General features: G+C 40.1%; 1 protein-coding gene across 2 annotated transcripts; it reads right to left on the minus strand.

The window, feature by feature from the left end:
* Positions 1-269: 269 nt before the first annotated feature.
* On the minus strand, positions 270-14,782 carry castor2 (cytosolic arginine sensor for mTORC1 subunit 2). Of its 2 annotated transcripts, XM_085798283.1 has the most exons (10): positions 14,720-14,782; positions 14,347-14,487; positions 10,468-10,538; positions 8,589-8,782; positions 5,340-5,472; positions 4,980-5,103; positions 3,413-3,523; positions 2,426-2,508; positions 1,251-1,345; positions 270-398 (listed from the first exon to the last, which is right to left on the minus strand). In XM_085798283.1, the coding sequence occupies exons 2-10, from the start codon at positions 14,457-14,459 to the stop codon at positions 336-338; spliced, it is 987 nt and encodes a 328-aa protein (XP_085654409.1). In that variant the 5' UTR covers positions 14,460-14,487; positions 14,720-14,782; the 3' UTR covers positions 270-335. The 2 variants fall into 2 exon arrangements, with proteins under 2 accessions (XP_085654409.1, XP_085654408.1); XM_085798282.1 differs by lacking the exon at positions 14,720-14,782 and having other exon boundaries at positions 14,347-14,610.
* Between the last annotated feature and the right edge of the window lie 7,560 nt (positions 14,783-22,342).

Genomic DNA, 22,342 nt, shown 5'->3' on the forward strand with positions numbered 1-22,342 from the left:
GCTCATGAGGGTCAGGGCGTGGGAGGAAGCAGCTTTAGAGAGGAAAAGAAACATATTCAGTCTGGCAAACTAAAGCAACGACTACCAGAGTAGGCAGCGGAAGAAAATGATCAAGTAACAAAGGCATCCCTATCACACTGTCACACCCTGCCCCTCGACGCCAAGCCACGCCACACAACGCCACGCCAAACTCCGCCCACACTCTGTGCTTAGATCCCTTCCTTCTGTCAGAGCCGGTCCAGAGTAGTCCGCTAATAAGCTCTTGGCACTTTTTGGACATGATACAACGTTTGAACGAAATGACTTTGAACAGGGTTGTTTTTCATGGGTTTCCTTCACTGTGCCGCGCTCTCGGTCCGCAGAGCGCCGATCACACTTTGGATGTTTTCTTCGGGAACCTGAAGGAGACACAAGGGTTTTTTAGGACACACAAAGCAGCAATTAACACTCATTACTTTTTCAGCACCAACTGATCAATTATAGTTTGTATTGACTCATCATCCAGTTAAAGGGATAGTTCAACATTTTGGCAAATTGGCCCATTGCCATAATCGCTATAGTCTTAGCAGTAGGTTAAGGTTTGTTACCTTTATTTGTCGGTGTAAGCTATTTTTAGAACGGCGGAGCGGAGCGGCAGGCTGCTCATAAAATACACAATCCAAAAACTCCAAAACACTTTCGTGGACAAGTTGTGACCTGCACATTCGCCACGCTATGAGATAATAACGGAACGTTACGAGACAGAGCCCTTTTCGAGACTGCTTGCTGAAAAACTGTCACTGAACGCAACGCGCATCAGCGGTTTTGCATGAATTTACCTCTAAAATAACACCGTCTCGTAACGTTCTGTTATTATCTCATAGCGTGGTGAATGTGCAGGTCACAACTTGTCCACGACAGCGTTTTGGAATTTTTGGATTGTGTATTTGATGAGTTTTAAGAGGGAAACCAAGAAATCCCATTAGCCTCCGTAGCGTAGCTCTGAGCAGCCTGCCGCTCTGCTCTGCCGTTCTAAAAATATCTTGCACCGACAAATAAAGGTAACGAACCTACTGCTATGACTATAGGGATTATGGCAATGGGCCAATTCGCCAAAGTGTTGAACTATCCCTTTAAATTTTCTCAACCCCAAAATAACTCAAATAACCAACTAGTGATCCAAAAATATTACATTTTCAATAATATGTATATAACAAGAAAAAACAGCAAATTCTCATCGTTTAAAAAATCGTTTAAATACTATCTCTCACCAGGGCGTGGTCAAACTTGAAGGTACTAATGTAGTAAGCTGGAATGTCGGCCGTGGCCAGAGGCTCTGAGATCTGAGCCACGATGCCACACTCGTCTGCAGAGAAACAAAAACAGCGCAGATCGTTAGATATTGTGATTCAGTCAGCGTTTCACTGGCTGAATAAAGAGTGCTGAGGCGGCGCAGCAGTGGCTCCCACCTCATCAACACCACCTGTCAAATGTGATCTTTTCCAATTGATTTTCAACTGGATGTTATTTATTAGTGTTCGCTGAGACGGGAAAAAGTTCAAATAATAATTTCAGGTGAGTCATGGAACTTCCATTTCAGTGTCAGGAGGCATCTAAATGTGGAAAATATGACACGTCATCAACCGAGTTGAGGTGAACACCAACAGCTGTCAATCGATTCAAATATTTAATCACGATTAATCACATGAGCGTTTATAGTTGATCATGATGTGTTAAAGTGTTAAATAATGGACAAATATACTGCTTTATGCAAATGTCAACCTTATCTTACATCAACCCGTTTTGTGTTGGTGAACACTGATGGAAATGGCACAGTATTTTCCCTACATACAAGTACAAACTGAGATTACCTGCTAGTACAGTAAACAATGAGACATTTGAGATATCTCATCAAAAAAACTTATGTGACACTTGCACAAACAGGAGAAAAGTTTTTTTGTCTTTCTCAATAGTTTTGTTGCCAATTTCCTGCAAGAAAAAACAAATATTGTCGACACACCTGTGTATTATGTGTTCACTGTTTCAGCTACCTCTCTGGAGCAGACAGGCAGAGAAAATCAGCACGAGCTGAACAGATTCATCACCAGATGTTTTCAGATTCCCTGTGATCCTGACAGCTGAGAACAGATGTTTAATCTGATGCTAACCGCTGCTGGGAGATGAAGTCTTTGTATTCAGTTGTGTTTAAGTGGGTTGTAAACAGTGGGATCAGAGCTGCACATGAAGACATCGAGCACAGTCTGTGACAATGGGCGGCGTAAATGCACGTCTGCTCTGTCAGTAATGTGTGTGTTTGTTTTACTGATATAATATTATATACTGTTTGGAGATGATAGTATAATATATATATAAAACATCTTTTATTAACGACATCCGACAAACCTTCTGGAAAAAATGGTCAAAACAAAGAAAAATCATTGCTCACCAAATCCTAAAGGTTGTCCCCCGATACGAACCATCTTCCAAAGCTCACCAGAAGCACTGGTGAAGAGGACGTTGTTGGGAAACCTTGAAAAAAATAATAATAAAATGTCAAAACAGACATTTCTCTTTTTAACTTCTGTTTTATTGTAGTTTGAATTATGGGCCACTGTAGTTTTCTTCAACAGGACTTAAATTCCAAGAGTCAACCTTTAAATTAATAAATCATCAATTTTTTACAGAACATTTTTTGAGACTGTTACCATCTTGACTTCCATCTAGTGCCTGACTGTTTGGCTGCAGTTAATGAAATGGCCGACACTTGGCACAGGTGACACAGACACTGTGTGGGGCGGCAGCATTAATCCATCTACCTATTAACCATCCAGCACTCAGTGTCAAACATAGAAGAAGGGAGACCATTAATACTGTTGCCTCCGTCCAGCAGCACTGAATAAGACTTAAACGGGTGACCTATTCCTTTAAGGCAACACATTAGGTCTTACATAAACGTGGGGACCAGGCTGACCTACATGCTGCACCAAGAAAATATGTACTTTGAAAAAACATAATGAAAGTTTGGTCCAATTATGACTTCACCTCTTCATGGCTTAAAGTCACTACTGACCCATATAAAAAGGGACACCTCAGTTATGAATGGACCGTGTATGATCAGATGTGCTAATAGAGGAGCAGCCACATGGGATCTGCATGTGCTCGGGTTTCTTCAGAGCATTTCTGCTTAATTAGAGTCTACTGTGAAAAAGAAGGAGGGGGAGAGGGTGTCGCCCACTGTGACTTCAGTAAATTGTACATACCCAACTGCTCCGTTATTGCCTGGCAACAAACTAATCGCTCCCTCAAACAACAATCAGAAATTTGTTCCCCTGCATGAACATCGTGTCCCGGCCTTGTCTCTTCTAAAAAAAGGAGACCAAATCCTGTGCTTATGCTGCTGTTGTGGTGTCAAAGGTGTTTTCTTCCACTCTACCTTTGAGTTGTCTGTTCGTCCATGACCAGAGAGATGTAGCCCTCGATCAGAGAGAAGGAGAAGAAGCGGATGTGGCTGGAGTCCTCGCTGGATGCTCCAGGCTCTTTCGGCCTGGAAAAGGAACAGACAACAGCACAGTGTGGATGGGGTGACGATGCTGAAATCACACTTCTTGTGTCCTCCAACCAGACACACTTATAGTTGTGCAGGGTTTTATTTAGTCAAGTAAAAGCAGATACAGATTTAAGATTTCAAATGCAGGCAAGTTTCATATGACATCTTCATTTTTATCCCTAGAGCACTATGGCAACCACACTTTGTAAGCTCTTGTTTTTATTATAATTACTATTAACTAACGTGAACTCCTGTTTAACGTCAGAAACACAATGACAGGTAGAGCGTCAGGGCTGTGTGGGCATCTCCACCTGCTGCTATTTCTGTTCATGTGGGTGCAGCAGCACAAAGTGCAAAAGGTTGAGACTGAGGTGGGATAAAGATCAATAAATACACTCTCAGCCGATCACATCACTGGTCTCAAAGCTCGGAGACGCATGACAGCAACTGCTCAACAAGCGGAAAAGACGCCTCTTCAGGAAATCAAGCTGATGTTGACTGGATGGTGAACAAGCAGCACGACCAGAGCAACACACATCTGCAGCCTCAGGATGATGGTGTGGTTTCTTACGTTACTTCAGATTGTGATGAACCTGTGCTTAGGACCACATCAGTCCAGACTTTTGTTTTATCTCATTAACATCAATGGCCACATTAAGCCGTACTTCACAGATTTAATGAGTTGCTACGATTCAATGGCTCCCGCTGGACAACACAGAACTGAGTGTGTGGTTATTCTGCAGCAGCCTGGTTTCACCTCCATGTGATTTAAACAAGGTAACCTCAGTGGACAGGCACGAGTAACGGCACCGCGCTGTGAGGAAACACCTCTGTCCTGCTGCCTTCAGATGTCTGCGGGGATTTAATGAAATTAACTTTTAATCTTTTATTCTAGTTTCACGTTTTGTAACCTTTTCTGATTCTGTTTTCAATTTATATTTTTATATTCTATATTTGTGTCTCTAGCCTCGTACAGATAATTACACACACATAATTTCATTGTACCTAGTATAATGAGAGAAAACTTTCACACAGTGTAAAGCAGCTGTCACAGCTAAAAGGCAGATCGATTTACCAACAATTCTGGTTTAGACACATTAAATGCAAATTTTGAACTTTTATTAAATTGTTCTAGAGAAAAAAAAATCAGTGGGAGTTTATTTTCTGGGGCCGTCACTGGAGTCCTACTGCTAATGCAACTAAGAGGCCATCAATTAACGTTAACTAAGTCTGAAAATAGCTATAAACAAGCAAAACATACAAGTTTGTTTTTCTTTTTCTGTGCTTAAACTGTGTTCAGGTTATCAGGTCATTGCTGAAAATGTCCAACGACTGACTCACACATTTATGACTCTGTTTCATAAAGTAAATACTGTAATTTTCAGCTCAGGATTGTGCACAACACTGTGCCGCAGTTTTATTTTAAACCAGTAGGCTACAAGCTGATTCTCACCCTCCAGAGTAAAACATGACGTCCATGAGCAGAGTGGCTACAGAGGGCAGAGTGTCTGGGTCCAGGCTCGTCACGCAGAACATGTTGCTAGGACTTGATAGAGGGTGAATGATGGGACGGGGCACTGACAAACGCAAATGACAAAAAAATTATTATATGGCACAACAACGTATACAACTTTACTGTGAAATAGTATGAAAGTATAAATGCTACTTGTGCTGAGTGTAGTTGGATGTAGTAATCATGTAAATACACATGTAAATCTTAGGTAAAATAAATTCAGCAGTACTTTCCAGAGACATGAATCATAAAACTTGAAATCGCTATTACAAAATGTGAAATAAATATTACCAGTCCTACCAAGTTTTGGCTTTACAAATCCATTGGTGACTCCGAGATTGTGCGCCGCTACAGTCTCCCCGTTGACCACCCGGAGCAAAGTGAACTCGGAAGACAGCGTGTGCATGACCATCGGCAGGTCTCGCTCTCGAACCTGACAACAAAAAAACAAGACCAGATTAACAACCCAGACTGTGGCCGCAAAACGCAGCAACTGTCGCCTAACAATCTGAACATTACCTAAGGTTTTTTTTTTTTTCACAAAATCTTGAGCTTTTAAGGCTCCTTGGTTTTAATAGTTTAATAGTTTTATAGTTAATAATTGTATGATATCGACCACAATGTTTTTGTCGAGCCAAAAAACTTTTGTTTTCTCAAAATAGTTTTTAACAACCTTAAGAAAACAGGCCTGGATGGTTCAGACTCTACAAATAGAAGAGGAGAAGGATGCATATCCAGTTTGAAAGAGGTTGTTTACTCTCAACATAGCCAGTAGCTGCATTGTGAGTTTTCTATAGGTGGAGAGGATAATAAAAGTATCTGCCTGTGTCGCATTTCTTCATGTTCTGGCTGGTTTAAGGTCAGAGACTGTTTACTGCAGCCTGCAGCTAATCAAGAGCTCGGCCTTCAGGGTCTTTGCAAACAGAACAACACCCGCCTCAACAGCACTGGGCAATACAGCGAGGCAAGTTCATTTATGTAGAGCCTGTCAAACACAGAGCTAATTCAAAGTGGCAATGAAACGCATTACATGCAGTAAGCCAATGTTTAAAGAACACAATGAAGAAGAAAATAGGATCTTTTCAAGCAGAACAGAGCCAAATACAATAAATTTAAATACAAGCAGACCAGGAAAAACAAAACAATGTCATTTCAGTGCTGTAATGAACAGGAGGGTTTTTAATTTAGATTTGCAGCCAGATTAGATCATCACAATATTATCTGGTTCCATCAGCTTTTTTTCATTATTGGGAAACTTGTGTAGTTTTGCATGTATCACAGTTTTTAATTTAACTTGTTTACAAGAGGAAACTGAAGATCAAAAGGTCAGAGAGAGATTTTTAACATAAGAGTTTTATTTCATGGAAATTGGTTTTGGCGATAGCTTATCTCAGAAGAAAGCAGTCACAGCAGAACTAGAGAAATATTTCCATGAAATTCCTTTTTTTTCTCTGAAAATGTTATATGAAAAGTGGCCTACTTGAAAATATCCAACAAAAAAAATCTTAGTGCCACTGAATGTGTGACATGAAGAGCAGAGAAAAATCTGCCTACATACAATCTTTCTGTCTAATAAACCTTTGAGTAAACTAGGCTTCACTTGTATTCATAACATTCAATAAACTGGATTGATTATTAACTTGTCATAATAAAAACATAATTACAACATTATAAATCATTTTGCATTATAGTGTCCTTTTTAGTTCAACTGCTATTCATTCTTAAAAATACTTTCTGTACACAAAGGTGTGTACTATATGTTTATATTTGTGTATGGGTGCTTGACAGTACAGATGTATGTGGTAGGGAGATACACATCATGATCAGTAACAACTGTGCTGCAACACTATCGGGATGACAAAAAAAACCCTGTTAAAAGTGTGAAAAGAAAAAAAGAAGCTGCAATAAAACTGTGAGCAGTCATTGCTTCAAACCAAGATAAGGATTTTTATTTAGTTGTCATGCAGCTCAGTACCTGGTGACGGAGCCGAGTTTATTGACAGGAGATTCACTTGGACTTGAATCAATAGATGAAGCCTCTGTTGTCTCTCTACAAATCTATTGCTCTTGATACAGGGGTGAAGTACATTTACATCAAAGTATCAGTGTTTCCTCATCCGGGGTGACAGCTTTTACTTTAGATTAATCATTATTAATATGTGTGTAAAGTTACTGGTGTGTAGCTGCTCGTCTCAGTCTGGATACTTAAGGCTCCATCTAAATGAGTGTATTCATCATTTGGGTCAGGCTTTACTAGCTTTATGCAACACAAAAGATCCTAACAGTGAGAACACACACACACATCTAAGCTCTGCTCAGAGATTCTATAACAGAGGAGGGTGGGTGTTGGGTGTGGGCGACTGGGTGAGCGCAGTGGGTTTTCGCCTTGTTTTATCTGATGCACCGATAATTAGGATTGTGCGTTGGAGCGGCCGATGTCGAGACAGGAAACAGGCCTGAGCCCGATACCTGGAATTCCAGAAAGAGGCTGAGCGGCTGATCCTCTTTATGTAACAGATTACCGGCATCGACACAGGTTTTTTTTTTTTCTTTTTTCATTTTAATAAACATGCTAGAGCTGTTCAGCAGACCTTGTTTTTCCACTAAAGCGAGGCAATAAAAAAGAAAAAGACTCCATGTGCCCCAATGTGCTGCAGAGCGAGACAGGATCTCTGCCTAAACCAAAGGAAGCGGAGACATTACATCCAAGGTTATTGCTTTTTCATGTCAGGCATGTGTGGACGTAAACATAGTTTGCGCGTTTCCAGTGGTTACATAATAGACAAAGAATGCGACTTTTGAAGCATCAATCAATCAATCATTAGCTCTTGAATAGGATTTGCTTCCTCACTGCATCTAATGCAAGTACTGAACGACACATGTGGAGCAAGACAAAGCAAGAAACGTAGCTTGAAGTTCTGCATTCTACTGATTATTGTATTGTTTGCTATTGTTTATAATCTCTGCACTTTTATTAGTCTGTTAGACAGATTTACAGGACGCATAAGCTAACCATACTGTTTGTAATTTTATCTTTGAGATAAAAGCTTCACAGTTTGCCCTTCATTCTCCTGCAGCTGTACCAGAGCTTCACATTAAAAGCATTCAATTTGAGAAACACCGGGTGGCTTTTATTGTGAAGCGGCCAAAGGAAAATTTGTTTTATTTCTTCTATTGTGAGGCACAGTTATCACAGAACATAGAGAGAGAGACGGTGGAGAGGACAATGGATGAGTCCATAAACTTTCAATTACAGCTGCACTCCCTGGTTTTGTCTTTTTAATTCTAATTTATCATATTCCTTCCAGTCTCTTCTATTTCAAATCCAGTTTAAATATGTTGAATCAGTGCCTTTTATGTGCTATGTAAAGCACTTTGAGTTGACTTGTTGTACAAGAGACTCTACACATATGAACCAGCGTTGTCTTGTCCTCCAAGCCAACAGGAAACACTGAGACTAATGATATTTTAATTCTAGAACCTGGTCCAGTATGAGATGGTCGCTTTGATGCTGAGTGTGGGAGATGGGTCGTCGTCACTGACACTCACCAGGATGAAGTCCGTCTGATACGTCGACAGCATGAAAACAGAGATGTTGTGGTCGGCCAGAGGCGCTATAACTGATTTGGCGATTTTGGTGACTCCGATGGGCTGCGAACTGGAGGCGCTGCCGCCCCCGGACACCACGTTGAGCGCCAACCACGTGGCATCGGCAACACTGATGTGCTCCGACTGCGGCAGCTCTGGGAACGGAGAAGATACAACGTGTCAGAAAGAGGTGGAGGGGACGAACACACAAAAGCACCAAGTCTGAAGAGGAGTTGATGTCCACTGATAGTGGACACAACAACAAAGTCAGCAGCATCAAACTGCAGCCAGTGCGTGAGACTATATTTGAAATGTCTGCTGCTTCTGTCCTGGAAAAAATGCACAGGTGACGATGAAGTTTAGAAAAAACAAGAAAAGACACCGGGTAGTTCAAGTGAGCGGTGACTAATAATGACTGTTCCTCTTTTTTTAAAACTGTACCACTTCCTGTTTTTCATCATTTTGTGCTGATACTTTTGTTTTAAGAAATGCTGCCTACTGTGTGTGATGCTGTCAATACCTGGAGTTATAGGAAATACGACATTATTACTGCAGACAGAGACAGAGCAGCTGTCTCAGACTGTGGATTGGAACAAGCTTTTCTTCCTGTCCTAATAAATTCCTGTCTAGATGCTGGATCTCACTCCTGTTTGTCTTGACTGAAATGAAAAAAGACAATACATCTAACAAGAGCTTTGACTTTGACTTGTCAGCTTTAAGAGGCTTAACACATAAATGTGTTCACCGGTTAATAGAATATTGTTCTCATCATACAAATGAAAAATATAATAAATAAGAAATAAAAATGCACCTTGCTCAGTTCAACAGACTCTGAGGTTTTGTTGTTACAGACCTACAGGGCGGTGGAGGTATGACTAACAGCTCGTGGTGATGTTTGCTAATCTTTGACATTAATGTAACATATATATTCAGAGTTAGCTGACTGATTTAATGACTCATCATCATTGTTTTTTTTTACTGACAAATGACCTCTGGGGAATTCAGTGCAGAGACATCACAGACAGAAGCACTTGTTTGGGTTAGTTTGACCTGCAACAAGTGGGTGAATAATAATTACTACTTTGATAAATAATTAAATGTTTTAGTCATTTTCAAGCAGAAACACCACAAATCTCAAATAAGAGGACAACATGTCCCTTTACATCTTGAGAACATGATTTGTTGTCCAGGGCGTCTCTGTAGCAACACAGGTTGTGGTCTGACAATGCACAACAGTGTTGTGACACATTTTACCATAATCAAAAAAATTGCAGCTCCTGCAATTTGGATAATGCACTTGCGCTTATTATGATTTCAATCTCAAATGACATCTAATTGTGTTGTACTGTGTGTATGACATGTCTTTGATACCAACAACATTTTAGCTGCCCTTGTATTATACCCAATATAGTATACTATAACACATTAGTAGTGCTTTATAAACATGCATGTGGATTTACATTAAAGTTAGAAAAATGTATTTTCACTTTATTTTGAAAGTTTTTAACTTGTTATCCGACCTGGTCTTCTCAGTAGAAAACAGGCTGTAACACACTGAGAGCCAGTCACCAGTAGAAAATACCTGAGCCAGTTATGCAACAAATAGCCTGTGGTCTCCAGGGTAACCAAGGAGGGTCACCCTGGAAAAGGGTGTGTAATGACATGGATTCACTCACTCACTCAGCCAACCACAAAACACAGTGAGCGGTGGCCTGGCCTCACATCCATAACGACAAAGTGTGCTCAAACATTAGCGCCCGAAGAAGCTACGTGGTTTTGTGTAGTGTGATCTTCCCGGTTACCACAGTGACTTTAAAGACCCACGAGGAGAGGCTCCCACCTTTAAAGCCCTCCTCGTCCACGATAATGGTGTAGTCCTCCGGGGTCTCTGTCAAACTGAAGAACTTACATCTGAAGAAGAGAAAGAGGAAAAGAAAGAGAGAGAGAGAGGTCAGATTTATGTATCACTCTGCACTGAGAAAAAGCTCCAAGTTGGACAAAGCTCAGTCAAACAGTTACTGACAACAGACATCGCAGTGCCCGTTATCATAATGAATGAAAAGTGCATGGAACAACAAATCTGTGTAAATGTCTTCTTTATCATTTTATTATGTATCAGACTCATGCTGAAGCACGTTGCTGCTCTGCCTCCAACATAAACCTCCACGACCCTCGCTGTGAGAGGCATCTGAGAGATCGAGAGAGTGTTTTAAATACACAAACACCAAGCTGGACGACAGGATCTGATATCAGGCTTACCCCGATGACACTGAATGTAACAGCATTAGTGTTGCTGAGCAGCTTCCAGTGCACACACATGAAGTATAGAAAGCAGCTGTGGTCAGATCTGTCACATGTGTCTGATTCAGATCTTAAATCATTGTATCATCATTGTGTTCACTCATCATTTAAATATGTAACGTTTGATTAAAGCAGAAGTAAGCGATCCGGTCGTTTTGTTTGTCTTTTCTTGTCAGCCGATGGAGTCCCTTGGCTGCACACACAGAGAGGGCCGCGCCTTTATGCCGTTCTCTCTCCTCATTGGATAAAGGTTGTAGGATACAAGGAAAGTTTTCTCCTTGGCTTACAGCAGAGCAGAGTGACTGACAGACCCGTGTTTCAGACCAAACACTCTATATAAGTGATTGCTGTCGGAAGATATAACTATTTAAGACTTATATTAACACAAACATTCCGCTTACTTCTGCTTTAAAGTTTGACACAAATGTCAAATTACATTCTCATAATATAATATGATACAGTACGATAGTAAAATTCATTGCGTTACAGCATTAGTATTACAGTATTATACATGGTACTATGCAACCCATATATTAAAGACTTCATGATGGTGATGTCAGTCACTGAGGCACAGTGCTTCTGTGAATAACAAAATCCATTTTGATAAGACTTCCCTTTTTTGAAATACCCATCACCAGACCAGAAATGTTCTAAGAAGGTAAAATAAATGAGATTTAAATCAAGCCCAGCAGACTCTGATGAGCACAAAGCAAAGCGGTGCGGTGGAAAAACAGCATGTACAACACTCCTGTGATAATCACATTCTTTACGGGCCAGCCACCGAATGCTCACACTTCAATTTGGCTGAAAGGTGTGAACGGCAGCAGGCGAACAACAGAAAGACTCTCTCTGTGCAAACTGAGCTGTCAAGTGTCACTTTGACTTTCACAGTGGGGTTTGGTGGAGGTGGGACATCAGGAGGATGAACGCCAGAGTTGCCTTCTTTGTCTCGTGTCATTAAAGATTTATTGACTCTTTGACAGTTTCCCTTCACTGGGTTTATGTTTATGAAAGTGCATGAAGATACAGTTCATGATTTTTGGAATAAACTTGCTCCTGTACTTGACAAAACAGAGAAATTAACTAAGATTGAGTTGATATTATCAGCAAAATCACACAGTTATTTAATAGTTTGTTGTTGTTGTGCTGTTGATGTTGAAGTTAATGATTTAATAATTGTGTTGTCATGTGGAAAACATCTTCACGTCAGCAAATTGAAGTGTTACAACTTGAACTTGTGTTCCCTAAAGGAGAAATGTGAAGTGCGTCATACTAAAGCACGCAACATACTATACTTTACATAATGAGCTGCCAGAAAACCAAAACAATGAGCTAAAAGAGGCTAAAACGGTTAGTAAAGCTCATACAGTAGATTGTCAATAATTCTCCATAGGTTTGCTATATGATCCATTGTTTAGACATTAAGATAATGATCAGTACTGGTTAAAAGCATATTTACTCTCAGTCTAATGGGCTTTATGCACAGCTCCACTACTTCCTGAAATAAGCCAGCTCCTTTATTTCCTGTCTTACATTATTGGACCAACTGATTAATCCAGGTGTGTCTGACCTCACAACAATGGTCAGGCACACCTGGAATCAGTTTGTCCATAATCAATATGGCCCTCAAATAAGGTCTTGAAAGTAATATTATATTTGTACCAGTGTATCCAGTACATTCACTACATTGTGTTGTAGCCTACACCTATGCACGAATGATCAAACCACAGCATTAGGTTTTCCAGTATTTATGATTTTTCAGCCTTGTTTTTGTGCATTTTCTGTCAGAAATAGTTGGAAATAGAAACAAGACAGATAAGAGATTTGATTTGAAAGAGCAAGGGGAAAAGACAGACTGGAGTAAAACAAATCAACCCCTTTACATGCCACATCAACACTTAAACATGCACATGTTATTTGCTCGGTAGAGAAAAGAGGCACGACAAAACACTGTGATACAAGCTGTGACTTCAACAACATGTGGTGGAGAAACCAGCATCATGTTGGGGACACTCGTGTTCTGCAGTCAAATGATGTGAAGTTACGTAATCATTGATGAATGGCTGCCATGACCACGCAAACATCCAGCCTCTAACAAGGTGCACCACCTCAGAAATATTTGCCCCCAAACATTAAATCTTGTGTGCAGCTAAGCCTGGGAAGAGTAGACGTAAGAATTCATCCAAAGGGATCCTTTAATCTGTTTTTCTTACTTCTCTGTGATGTGACACTGAAATTTCCTGACATTTCCAACTTCCTTCTTCGATCTGAAGTCTGAATTGATGCTCATATTCTTGGGGATTAACTGGCTCAGAGGCAAAGCTTTAGTTACAGGAACTAAGTCACTTGTTTACAAAGTGCCTAGGTTTCTAATTAGCACCCAAATCAAGAAATGCATTTTTAAAAAGTGTGGCTTACAAGTTGGCTTCAAAACAAAACCACATAATGTGTTTACCCAGTCACATGAAAAAAAAAAAAACACCTGGAGCTTCAGATGACCTGGTCTAAAATAATGAGGAGGTTAAAGTGATGAGATTATGATGCATTCAAGATCTGAAACAATCAACTGATAAGTCAAATGTCCTCTTCAATGGGATTATCCACTCATATACTGTAGGGCTCCTGTGCACATGAATCTATCAATAGTCAAAACCATATACTTGATTACATCAGGTCATAATGAGTGTGTTTAATCAGTAAGTAGCCTAGGGTTGATCACCAGTGCACTGACTTGGCCTGTTGTAAGAAGAACAGCCAGTAAAATGAACTAATTTGCTCAGGCCAGTGTTATATTAATAGACTGCAACAGAGCTGACAAGTGCAGAAAAAAAAACAACACACAATAAGGCCTGTTGTTGTTGTTGTTGTTGTTGTTGTTGTTGTGTGACAGCTTGGGCTGTTCAGATGAAAGTTTCTTGAAGGGGGACTGAGAGTGAATATCCTCCCACAACTTTATGACATAGTTATAACACAGCTAACACACAAACATACTGTAAACACACACACACACAGCCGCTGGCGTCGGTCGAGCTACAGACTGCACAAAGCTGCAAAATGACACTATACGGACGGACCGAGGATAGGCCTGGAAACCGGTGGCCGAGAGCGAGCACACACAGTCGGCTTCTCTCAAAATACCACCTGGAGCCGGCGGCTGGAGCTCGAAAGCAACACGAACACCACCAATGCCTTTATTCATATATATGTTTTCATTTGCACTCGTTTTAACACTACACACAGCAGCAGCAGCCGGCAGTTTTAGTTTGCTGTGGTGTTAACAACAGCGGTGTCCTGACAGTAAACACGTCCGGCTCCGAGCAGCAGCAGCAGCAGCGGCGGCGGTGGTGGTGGTGGTAGCGGCGTTAAATGACACCGTGTTATTCCCACAAACAGATATCAGGTGTTGGAAGTTACCTACCTCGTTTTGGAGGCCAGGAAAGCGAGTTTAATTAATCCGTGCGTGCAAATCTGGATCCCCTCTTTCTCTATACTCGCCACTTTCAAGCTGTGCTCTAAAATATGAAGCTCCATCTTTTACGTCTTCTCATTTGAGGAGCGACTAAAATGTAAAAAAAAAAAAAAAAAAGAAAAGGGGAAAAAAACTAAAAAGGAAAAAAAACCTAGAGACACTTTCAGATAAGATGCATAAATAAATAAATATTATACGCACGCACACGCACACACATACGCGCACGGCAGGCTAAGGCGTTTTAAATAGGGAAAGAAAGAGGGAGGCAGGGTGGAATAAAGAAAGCAGAGGTAAAAAAAAAAAAAAAAAAAAAAAAAACGACCTGCTGTCAAACCTGCGCCGGAACCATGCACACTTCTGGTAGGACGATTTCAAAATAAAAGCCGGCAGAGCTAAGAATATTTTTATACAAATAAATAAACAAATAGGCTATGTCTAAGGGATTTTTGTTTTATCGACCAAAAAAATTAAACAATTATAATCAATAAAATGATGATTAACGCTACTATCTGTGCAGCTTTAGACTCATAACCATCTGGATACAATTATTTGAAATGACCCTTGTGTAATGATAGGCTATGTAGGCCTATCGATTCTGTTGTAAGATCGGACGTGTTGGTTAATTAAATGGTAACAACCACATAAAAATATGGGGGGGAAAATAGTTTAGTTATTTTGTGTCAGTGACATCTAACAGCTACCTGAGCAAATCAGATATATATATTACATGACACATCAATCACAATATCTGTGAATGGAAGAATTCAGACGTTGCAACTGACCCCAAACCTGGGGACAGTTGCAACACGGATCAGAGACAGTTGCAACATATTAAACACACATTACATTTCACTCATTAACTTTTCCTTTTTGTCTCAGTAAGCATAGTATGCATTGTTTTACAATAATACTATAGCATTATTTATTTATTTAGTAATATTTATCAAAGAACAGTTGGAGGTTTGCTTTGCGTATAGGCCTTGAGTCAATGTGCAGGTGTTAGGCTACTGGTATTAAAACCTAGTGTGAGACAAGAAGAGTGGAACAATTAACAAACTAAATATTTTAATTAAACATGTATTCTTCTTTTAGATATTTTTTCACTAATCAAATAAATTTAACTCTTTTGTCCCATAGAACAACAATTATGTATAGTTATTTTTGGGAATTATTTTGTTTATTTTTAGTATTAGTCTCTCATGGTCTAATTGGCTGTTCTGTTCATCATAAAAAAAAAAATGTATAGGCTATGTATACATTTATGTTTGCTTATGCACTTGCACATTTTAAATAAATTGTTGAAATTCAAAAACAAAACTGTTGTGTGGTCTGTTTTGATATGGCTGCATGGGGACAGTTGCAAGAAGTTGTTACAACCGTCCCCATCAGCCATGAAAACAACTTTGTCTCAGTACAAGCAGGAGCAGATGCTGAATATGTCTTCTCTATTCTTGGCCGGCAGAGGGTCTAACTATGCATGTGCAGTGTGAGTGTCATCACTCATGTTTCTGATCAGAGAAATAGGACTTAAGATGCAACCGCCCCTTGTTGCAACTGTCCCCAGTCTCCCCTAGGCCTAGGAGGCTATGGGCACACACACACACACACACACACACACACACACACACACACACACACACACACACACACACACACACACACACACACACACACACACACAGAAATATGAGCAAAAATAACCTGACTAAGTTCAGGTTACACAGATATACAAAATCATTGCTTGAACAACATACATTTGAATGAGAATCCCTGTTGAGTATGGTGTTATTAGTGTTAAAATCCCGTTGCTTTTATTTTGAATAAGACATATGAAGGCGGAAGTGCCTACGTCAGCAGCTGTGCGCGGCTTGTCAGACATTTAAATGGGAGAGCAGCGCAGCGCTGGTCCTGTTTGCTCTCAGACTGGAATAGTTAGCAGCTGGTCCGAGTGAAACAAACAACTTGCCATTCAAACGAAGGGGGCGGGTCCGCAGCGGAGCAAGGCGTTGTGGGAAATGTGGTATTTTAGCATAATGTGTATGGTGTACTGTCATGGATCTATTATAATATAATATAGGCTATAATACATCCATGTGTAGCCTACGGTGCACTTATCTTGACAAATAGCCTACATAACAAACTCAAAACACGTCCACCATGTTTTTTATTTTATTTTTTATTTTTGTCTATAGCCCGTTTCTTCCTGTTGTCTAGACATGTTATTTACTGCAGTGGCTCCGGTTTATAACATTACAACATTATAATAGCCTCTGTTTCTGCAGTGGGAAAAACATGTAGCCTATTCACAATGTCACAAGGTGAAATTATTTTTCTCTCATCCACATAGCCTACTATTCACAACTTGGTGTCAGTTTTGTTTTTGTTGTTGTTCGAAAATCAAATCTCTAAATTAATCCAATAAATCCATATGAATCTACACCAAAGCCTGCCAATATTGACATAGCCTATACACCCAAAGACGTCCCCATGATGTGAAGAGAGGTGTTTACAACTGAGTAAAAACATGTAGGCTACCTGTAAACTTTAAATTAATAATATAGTCACTATGTAATACCATAAGATAGATATTATCACTGTATGTACAGATACAAATTTTCTATGGGTATATGTTGTTTATCTTTCTATACCCAGAGGAAGTGACATGGCATCATCACTCAAGAGAGACAATGTGTCCTGTCATATTAAATTTCTGTGTGCACACATAATGCGTGTTTCCAAATAAAGGTTTAAACAAGTTGCTTCCTGTCCGTCATGTGTTGAGTATTTTGGCTCAGAGGAAGAAGATGTCCACCAGCCTCAAAGCCCTGCTTCTAAATGTCGAGCCCCACAGCGAACAATCTCCAAGAGCTTCTTAATCCTGTTTTGAATTTTAACACACTGCAACCCAAATCTCACTAAAATTCAGCTTTTTCAGACTGAATTTATCTCACCCAGTCCCACGGACAATTTAAATGTATTTCTGGATGGCTTTTATCATGTAAACAGATGCCAGTGCTGCTGCTCCTTCCCTCCTAACCACATCCCCTTTGCCTCGAAGGAGACCTTTCTGCATTTCATTTGAAAGTCCTAAAACACTTCCCTGGCAAGTATATTTGCCTCCACAAAATCACAGGAGCACTGTGGTGTTAATTGTCTCAGGCCCAGGGCCTCTGTCGCCGCAGCATTTCCAGCCAGCACTCTAATTGCATAACATTTAGTTGTAACAGCCCACAAAACAATGTATTAATTAGGCAAACAAAGACAGCTTTGCTACAGCAACAGAGATAATTGTATTTTAAAAAAAACAAACAAAAAGGATTTCCCTTTTGTTGGGCAACAATAATACTGATAATCTTCAGATGAGAATTGAGAAGCAAATAGGTCCCTGGACAAATAAACACACAAACAATAACACAAGTACTTACAATGTAGTAATAGAATAGAATAGAATAGAATAGAATAGAATAGAATACTTTTATTGTCCCTGTCGCTACCCGATCTGCGACGCTACCGGATCCGTGACAAAACTGGTCTGCGCATGCGCAGACCGGCCGCCATCTTGGACAGCTGCCTACGGCAACTCCACTTGGACAAACTTCATTTGGGCACTGCCCGATTTGCGTACATGCTTTAAGTTCTGTGAAATTAAAATACGGTACTGTGAAAATGATTAAAAAAATAAAATAAAATAAAATAAAAACCGCGTAGGTCCGTCATAAGACAGCCGCGGCAGACTCGTTTATTCAGTGAGTGTTGTGGTAGTTGTAATTGTTTGTGGTTGTCATGGTGATGAGGCCGGCGAGAAAAGAGGACAGTAAACATTAAAAGTCCGCCTGTGTTCCTGTTTTCTGAGCATCAAGATCCAGACCACCACAACCAACCCTCAATTTACATTACTAATAAAGTATTTAAAAAAATAAATAAAAAGATAAACCGTCTGTGGCGACGCACATAGGGCAGTGATCCTAAGTCAATTCAACTAAGTTTGTCCAAGTGGAGTTGCCGTACGTGGCTGTCACGGATCCGGTAGCGTCGCGGATCGGGTAGCGACAGTCCCCATGGAGAAATTTGTCTTGGACTCAAGTGAATTCACATATTTGAATAAATAAATAATTAAATAAATAAATACACATGCATATGCAGCAGCCAGACACAGTCAACAAGTTACAAGGTTTCAAAACAAGTTTAAAACCAACTGGGTTAAAAGCATAAAACCCATAAGACACGACCGAGCAAAATCACCATAGATTATTGCACTCTCCTCCCAGCATGAATACCTTGCCTCAAAAACTGACAGCAGTGGGAACAAATGAGTTTGGAAGGACCACTGAAGTGCCATTTCATACTTGTTGATACAAATACGCTATAGAGTAAAACAAAACATGACACTTTACGAATATTTATGACTTGTTAAGATATTTTTGAAAGTGCTAATAGGTCATTTTAACCCTGGATGGTATGAACTTTTATTTTAGGGGAGAAAAAATATAATGTAGGCTATCACTCAAAGTGATAAGTTATATACAATGGGTATTTCATATGTTTTATTATGCAATACAATCTAGAGGTAACATAGGGGCATATAAATAGGTCTACATCACATGGGATAGAATGGAAATACTATATATATATATCCACTGACTCTCCATGTATGATTATGTATTGATTATTTGGCGGTGGGTTTTATGGCTTTGAGTCTCTAAGTGAATAGATGTAAACCTGAACACTTTCAGGTTGCACTTTCAAAGCATTAATAGGTTGGCCTTAGTCCCTGTGTGGTTTGTATACAGCCATTGATGGTGATTTCTACATTGAGTTACTTGGTGCTTTCTCCACTCTGCAGGAGTCTGCAGGTTTCTGCCTACATGTCGAACACAGGTATTAACACTTGTACCTTTTGGGCAGCTAAGAGGGGAAAAAAGAGTTTCTAATGGCCACATTTGAAGGTGGGGTGGGTGGGAATCCTGCTGTGACAGACACAGAGCTGCCCCCACTCTGCTTCCAGTATTTTACAAAATCCTGGTCAAATTGATCGTCAAGCTTGTTCCATTTTACTCTGTCCTTTGTGAGGCTTTCCATCGTCAACGTGCTGCGACGTACAACTGGGCCCATTTTCAGGGAGACAACAGCAAAGACTCCTTCAAGGCAATCGTGGTGTTGACATGGTAGTAGCTGTGTGAGTCACTTGATGGCTCTGGATGGCCATTTGGTGTAGGGATATATTTACATCTATCTTCATTTAAAATGTTTCTAAAGCAGCAGAGGACATAAGATCATTATGATGCTTCACTTCGTTGGTTTCCATGGCAGCCGGGATGTTTTCATCTCAGGGGACATGAGATATGAAACGACTCCTCCACATTTACTCCTCTGTCAACATCCAGACCAGTTTTCTTCCAATTCACCATGTTGCTTCTCTGAGTGTAGAAAGTCGTGTGTGTTATCACAGTGTTCATATTTGGATAGTCATCAGTCAGAATATGAAAAGTAAAAAACAAAAAAAACAAAATAACAACAACACACTCACACAAAGAGAATGGAAATCCTCTCAGGCAGAAGCTCATTCCCTGAGTTGGATCTTCCTCTGAGGAGCAGAATTAACCCAGAGGAGGTGGAGCGGAGGTGGAGAGTATTACACTATGCTGAAATCAGAGCCGGAAGGCAATGGGCCGTTTTAAATTCTGGCAGCAGCGTGATGTGATGGTTTCACTGAAAAAGGAGGGAGCCATTGCAAAAAAAATAAAAAAAATGGACAGCTGACAGAGTGAAAATCTGTAGCTAAAACTCACCTGGCTCAGGTTATCATACAGAGACTCATTTTATAAAGTCAGAGATCAAGATGACCTGTGGTCACAGAACCACTTCACTTAATCATAACCACTTGTTCTGTATCCCTAATTTTACTTTAACGAACTCTCCCTTAATTCTAACTTAATCATGACCACTTCCCCCTAAATCCTAATTTTATTTTACACACTTCCTCCTTAATTCTGACTTAATCTTCTTCATTAACCCTAATTTAACCTAACCACACAATCACAGATGGAATAACAAATATTAGGGTCAAAGATAAAAAAAAAAACAGCATGGAAACTGTCCTGGTGCAGGTAAATTGTCAAAAAGATGTTTCACTTTCTGACAAATCATCCTTGAACCGACTGACTGATTCTCTGCAGCTTCCAGACCCTGAGTCACGGTTTGTTCCTGAGCCGACTCAGCACTCTGAGATACAGTCGTCCTTAATGGTGAACAATACAGCTTCACACATCAGCAGCTCCAAACAGCAGGAGATAAGAGGATTTCTGATGACTACAGTCGTCTATAAAGAAATGTACACACGCAGACACACACACATACTGGTCTTTCTTAAAGCAGAAGTAAGCGATCCGGTCGTTTCGGCTAATGCTGCGTTCCAGGCAGGCTTTTGAAACCGTAAGTAGCTTCAAGTCATGACTTACGACTTTGTAGCGTTCCAGGCAAACCGTAACTCGTGTTGCACCTGTTTTACCTGTGAAAGTCACTATAACGGCCACTCGTAACTTCCGACCCGTGAAGTCGTACCAGATCGAACTGGTACGACTTCACAGGTCGGAAAAACACGAGTTACGGGTTGCCTTGAACGCACCATAACCTCTTGTCAGCCGATGGAGTTAGCAGCCCCCGCCCTCGTCATGGATCTATTGGTCCTCGTCCCTACGTCACCACATTCACGTGCATCCCTTGGCTGCACACACAGCCCTTCATGCCGTTCTCTCTCCTCATTGGATAAAACTTGTAGGATACGAGGAAAGTTTTCTCCTCGGCTCAGAGCAGAGCAGAGTGACTGAGAGACCCGTGTTTCGGTCCAAACACTCTATGTGAGTGATTGCTGTCGGAAGATATAACTATTTAAGACTTATATTAACACAAAAATATCGCTTACTTCTGCTTTAAGTTGTGAGGACACCCTTTGACATAATACATTACCCAGCCCCTTAAATAAACTTTAACCATCACAAATCGTTACTTAATCAATAATAAAATAGTAATAGTAAACACTGAACTGAACCAAAAATTCAGCATTTTCCCCTTTCCCGAGAGTTAATTCAGCTTTAGTCCCCCAAGTAAGTAGTCTTAAGTGTATAATCTGTCTCCAACATAACATTAACACAATAACATTATGATATTAATACTAGGTAAGACTAGGTTACACACACACAATTGAATCTCAAATTGTACAGATTGGATTTTGTGTTTAGGGCGGTCACTTCTGCTGCCGGTGACCATTCAAACACTGAAATATAATGAACAAAAGAGATTCAACAAGGCTCATCAAGTAGACTACATTAAACAGAGCTATAATGAGGCCTTGTCAACCTGCGTGGTTATTTTTGATCTCAACTGAAACAAGCAATGACTCATTCTCCTTCTTCTTGATTTTCTTTTATGTTTTTCTTTCTTTCTTTTTTTTTTTTGCTGTAGCCAAATTATCAGTAATTAATTAGTTGATGATCTTTGCAGAAGAAGAAAAAAACAACACTTGTTTTTTTCATTAGATTATTATTAGATGTACAGACGATGACATAAAAAAAACAATTTAAATATACTATAGACTGAAGAGTGACCATGACGTTAGCCTGATGACGGCTCTGGAATCAGAAATTTGCATTTAGGTACACACAGTACATTACGCATCGTGACTCACTTATAGCCTCTCAGGCTTGAACCCATGTTCAGTGAATATTTGTTATCTCACTACATCGTTTTCATACCTTTGCACATTTTCACAGTGCAGCTCTGTGGACACAGTAGAAGGAAATAATATGTAGAGTATTTACAAATCTATTGTCAGAGGAAGGTTTGGCGATGAACCTGCTGGTTCAGTTAAACCTGTGGGAGTCATCTTATGGGAGAAACATGCAAATACACGATATCACCGTAACAAAGAGCGACTGAGCTATATTAT

The sequence above is a fragment of the Trachurus japonicus genome, chromosome 14, assembly GCF_045865225.1.
Source record: "Trachurus japonicus isolate A0001 chromosome 14, Traja_1.0".
Classification (NCBI taxonomy): domain Eukaryota; kingdom Metazoa; phylum Chordata; class Actinopteri; order Carangiformes; family Carangidae; genus Trachurus; species Trachurus japonicus.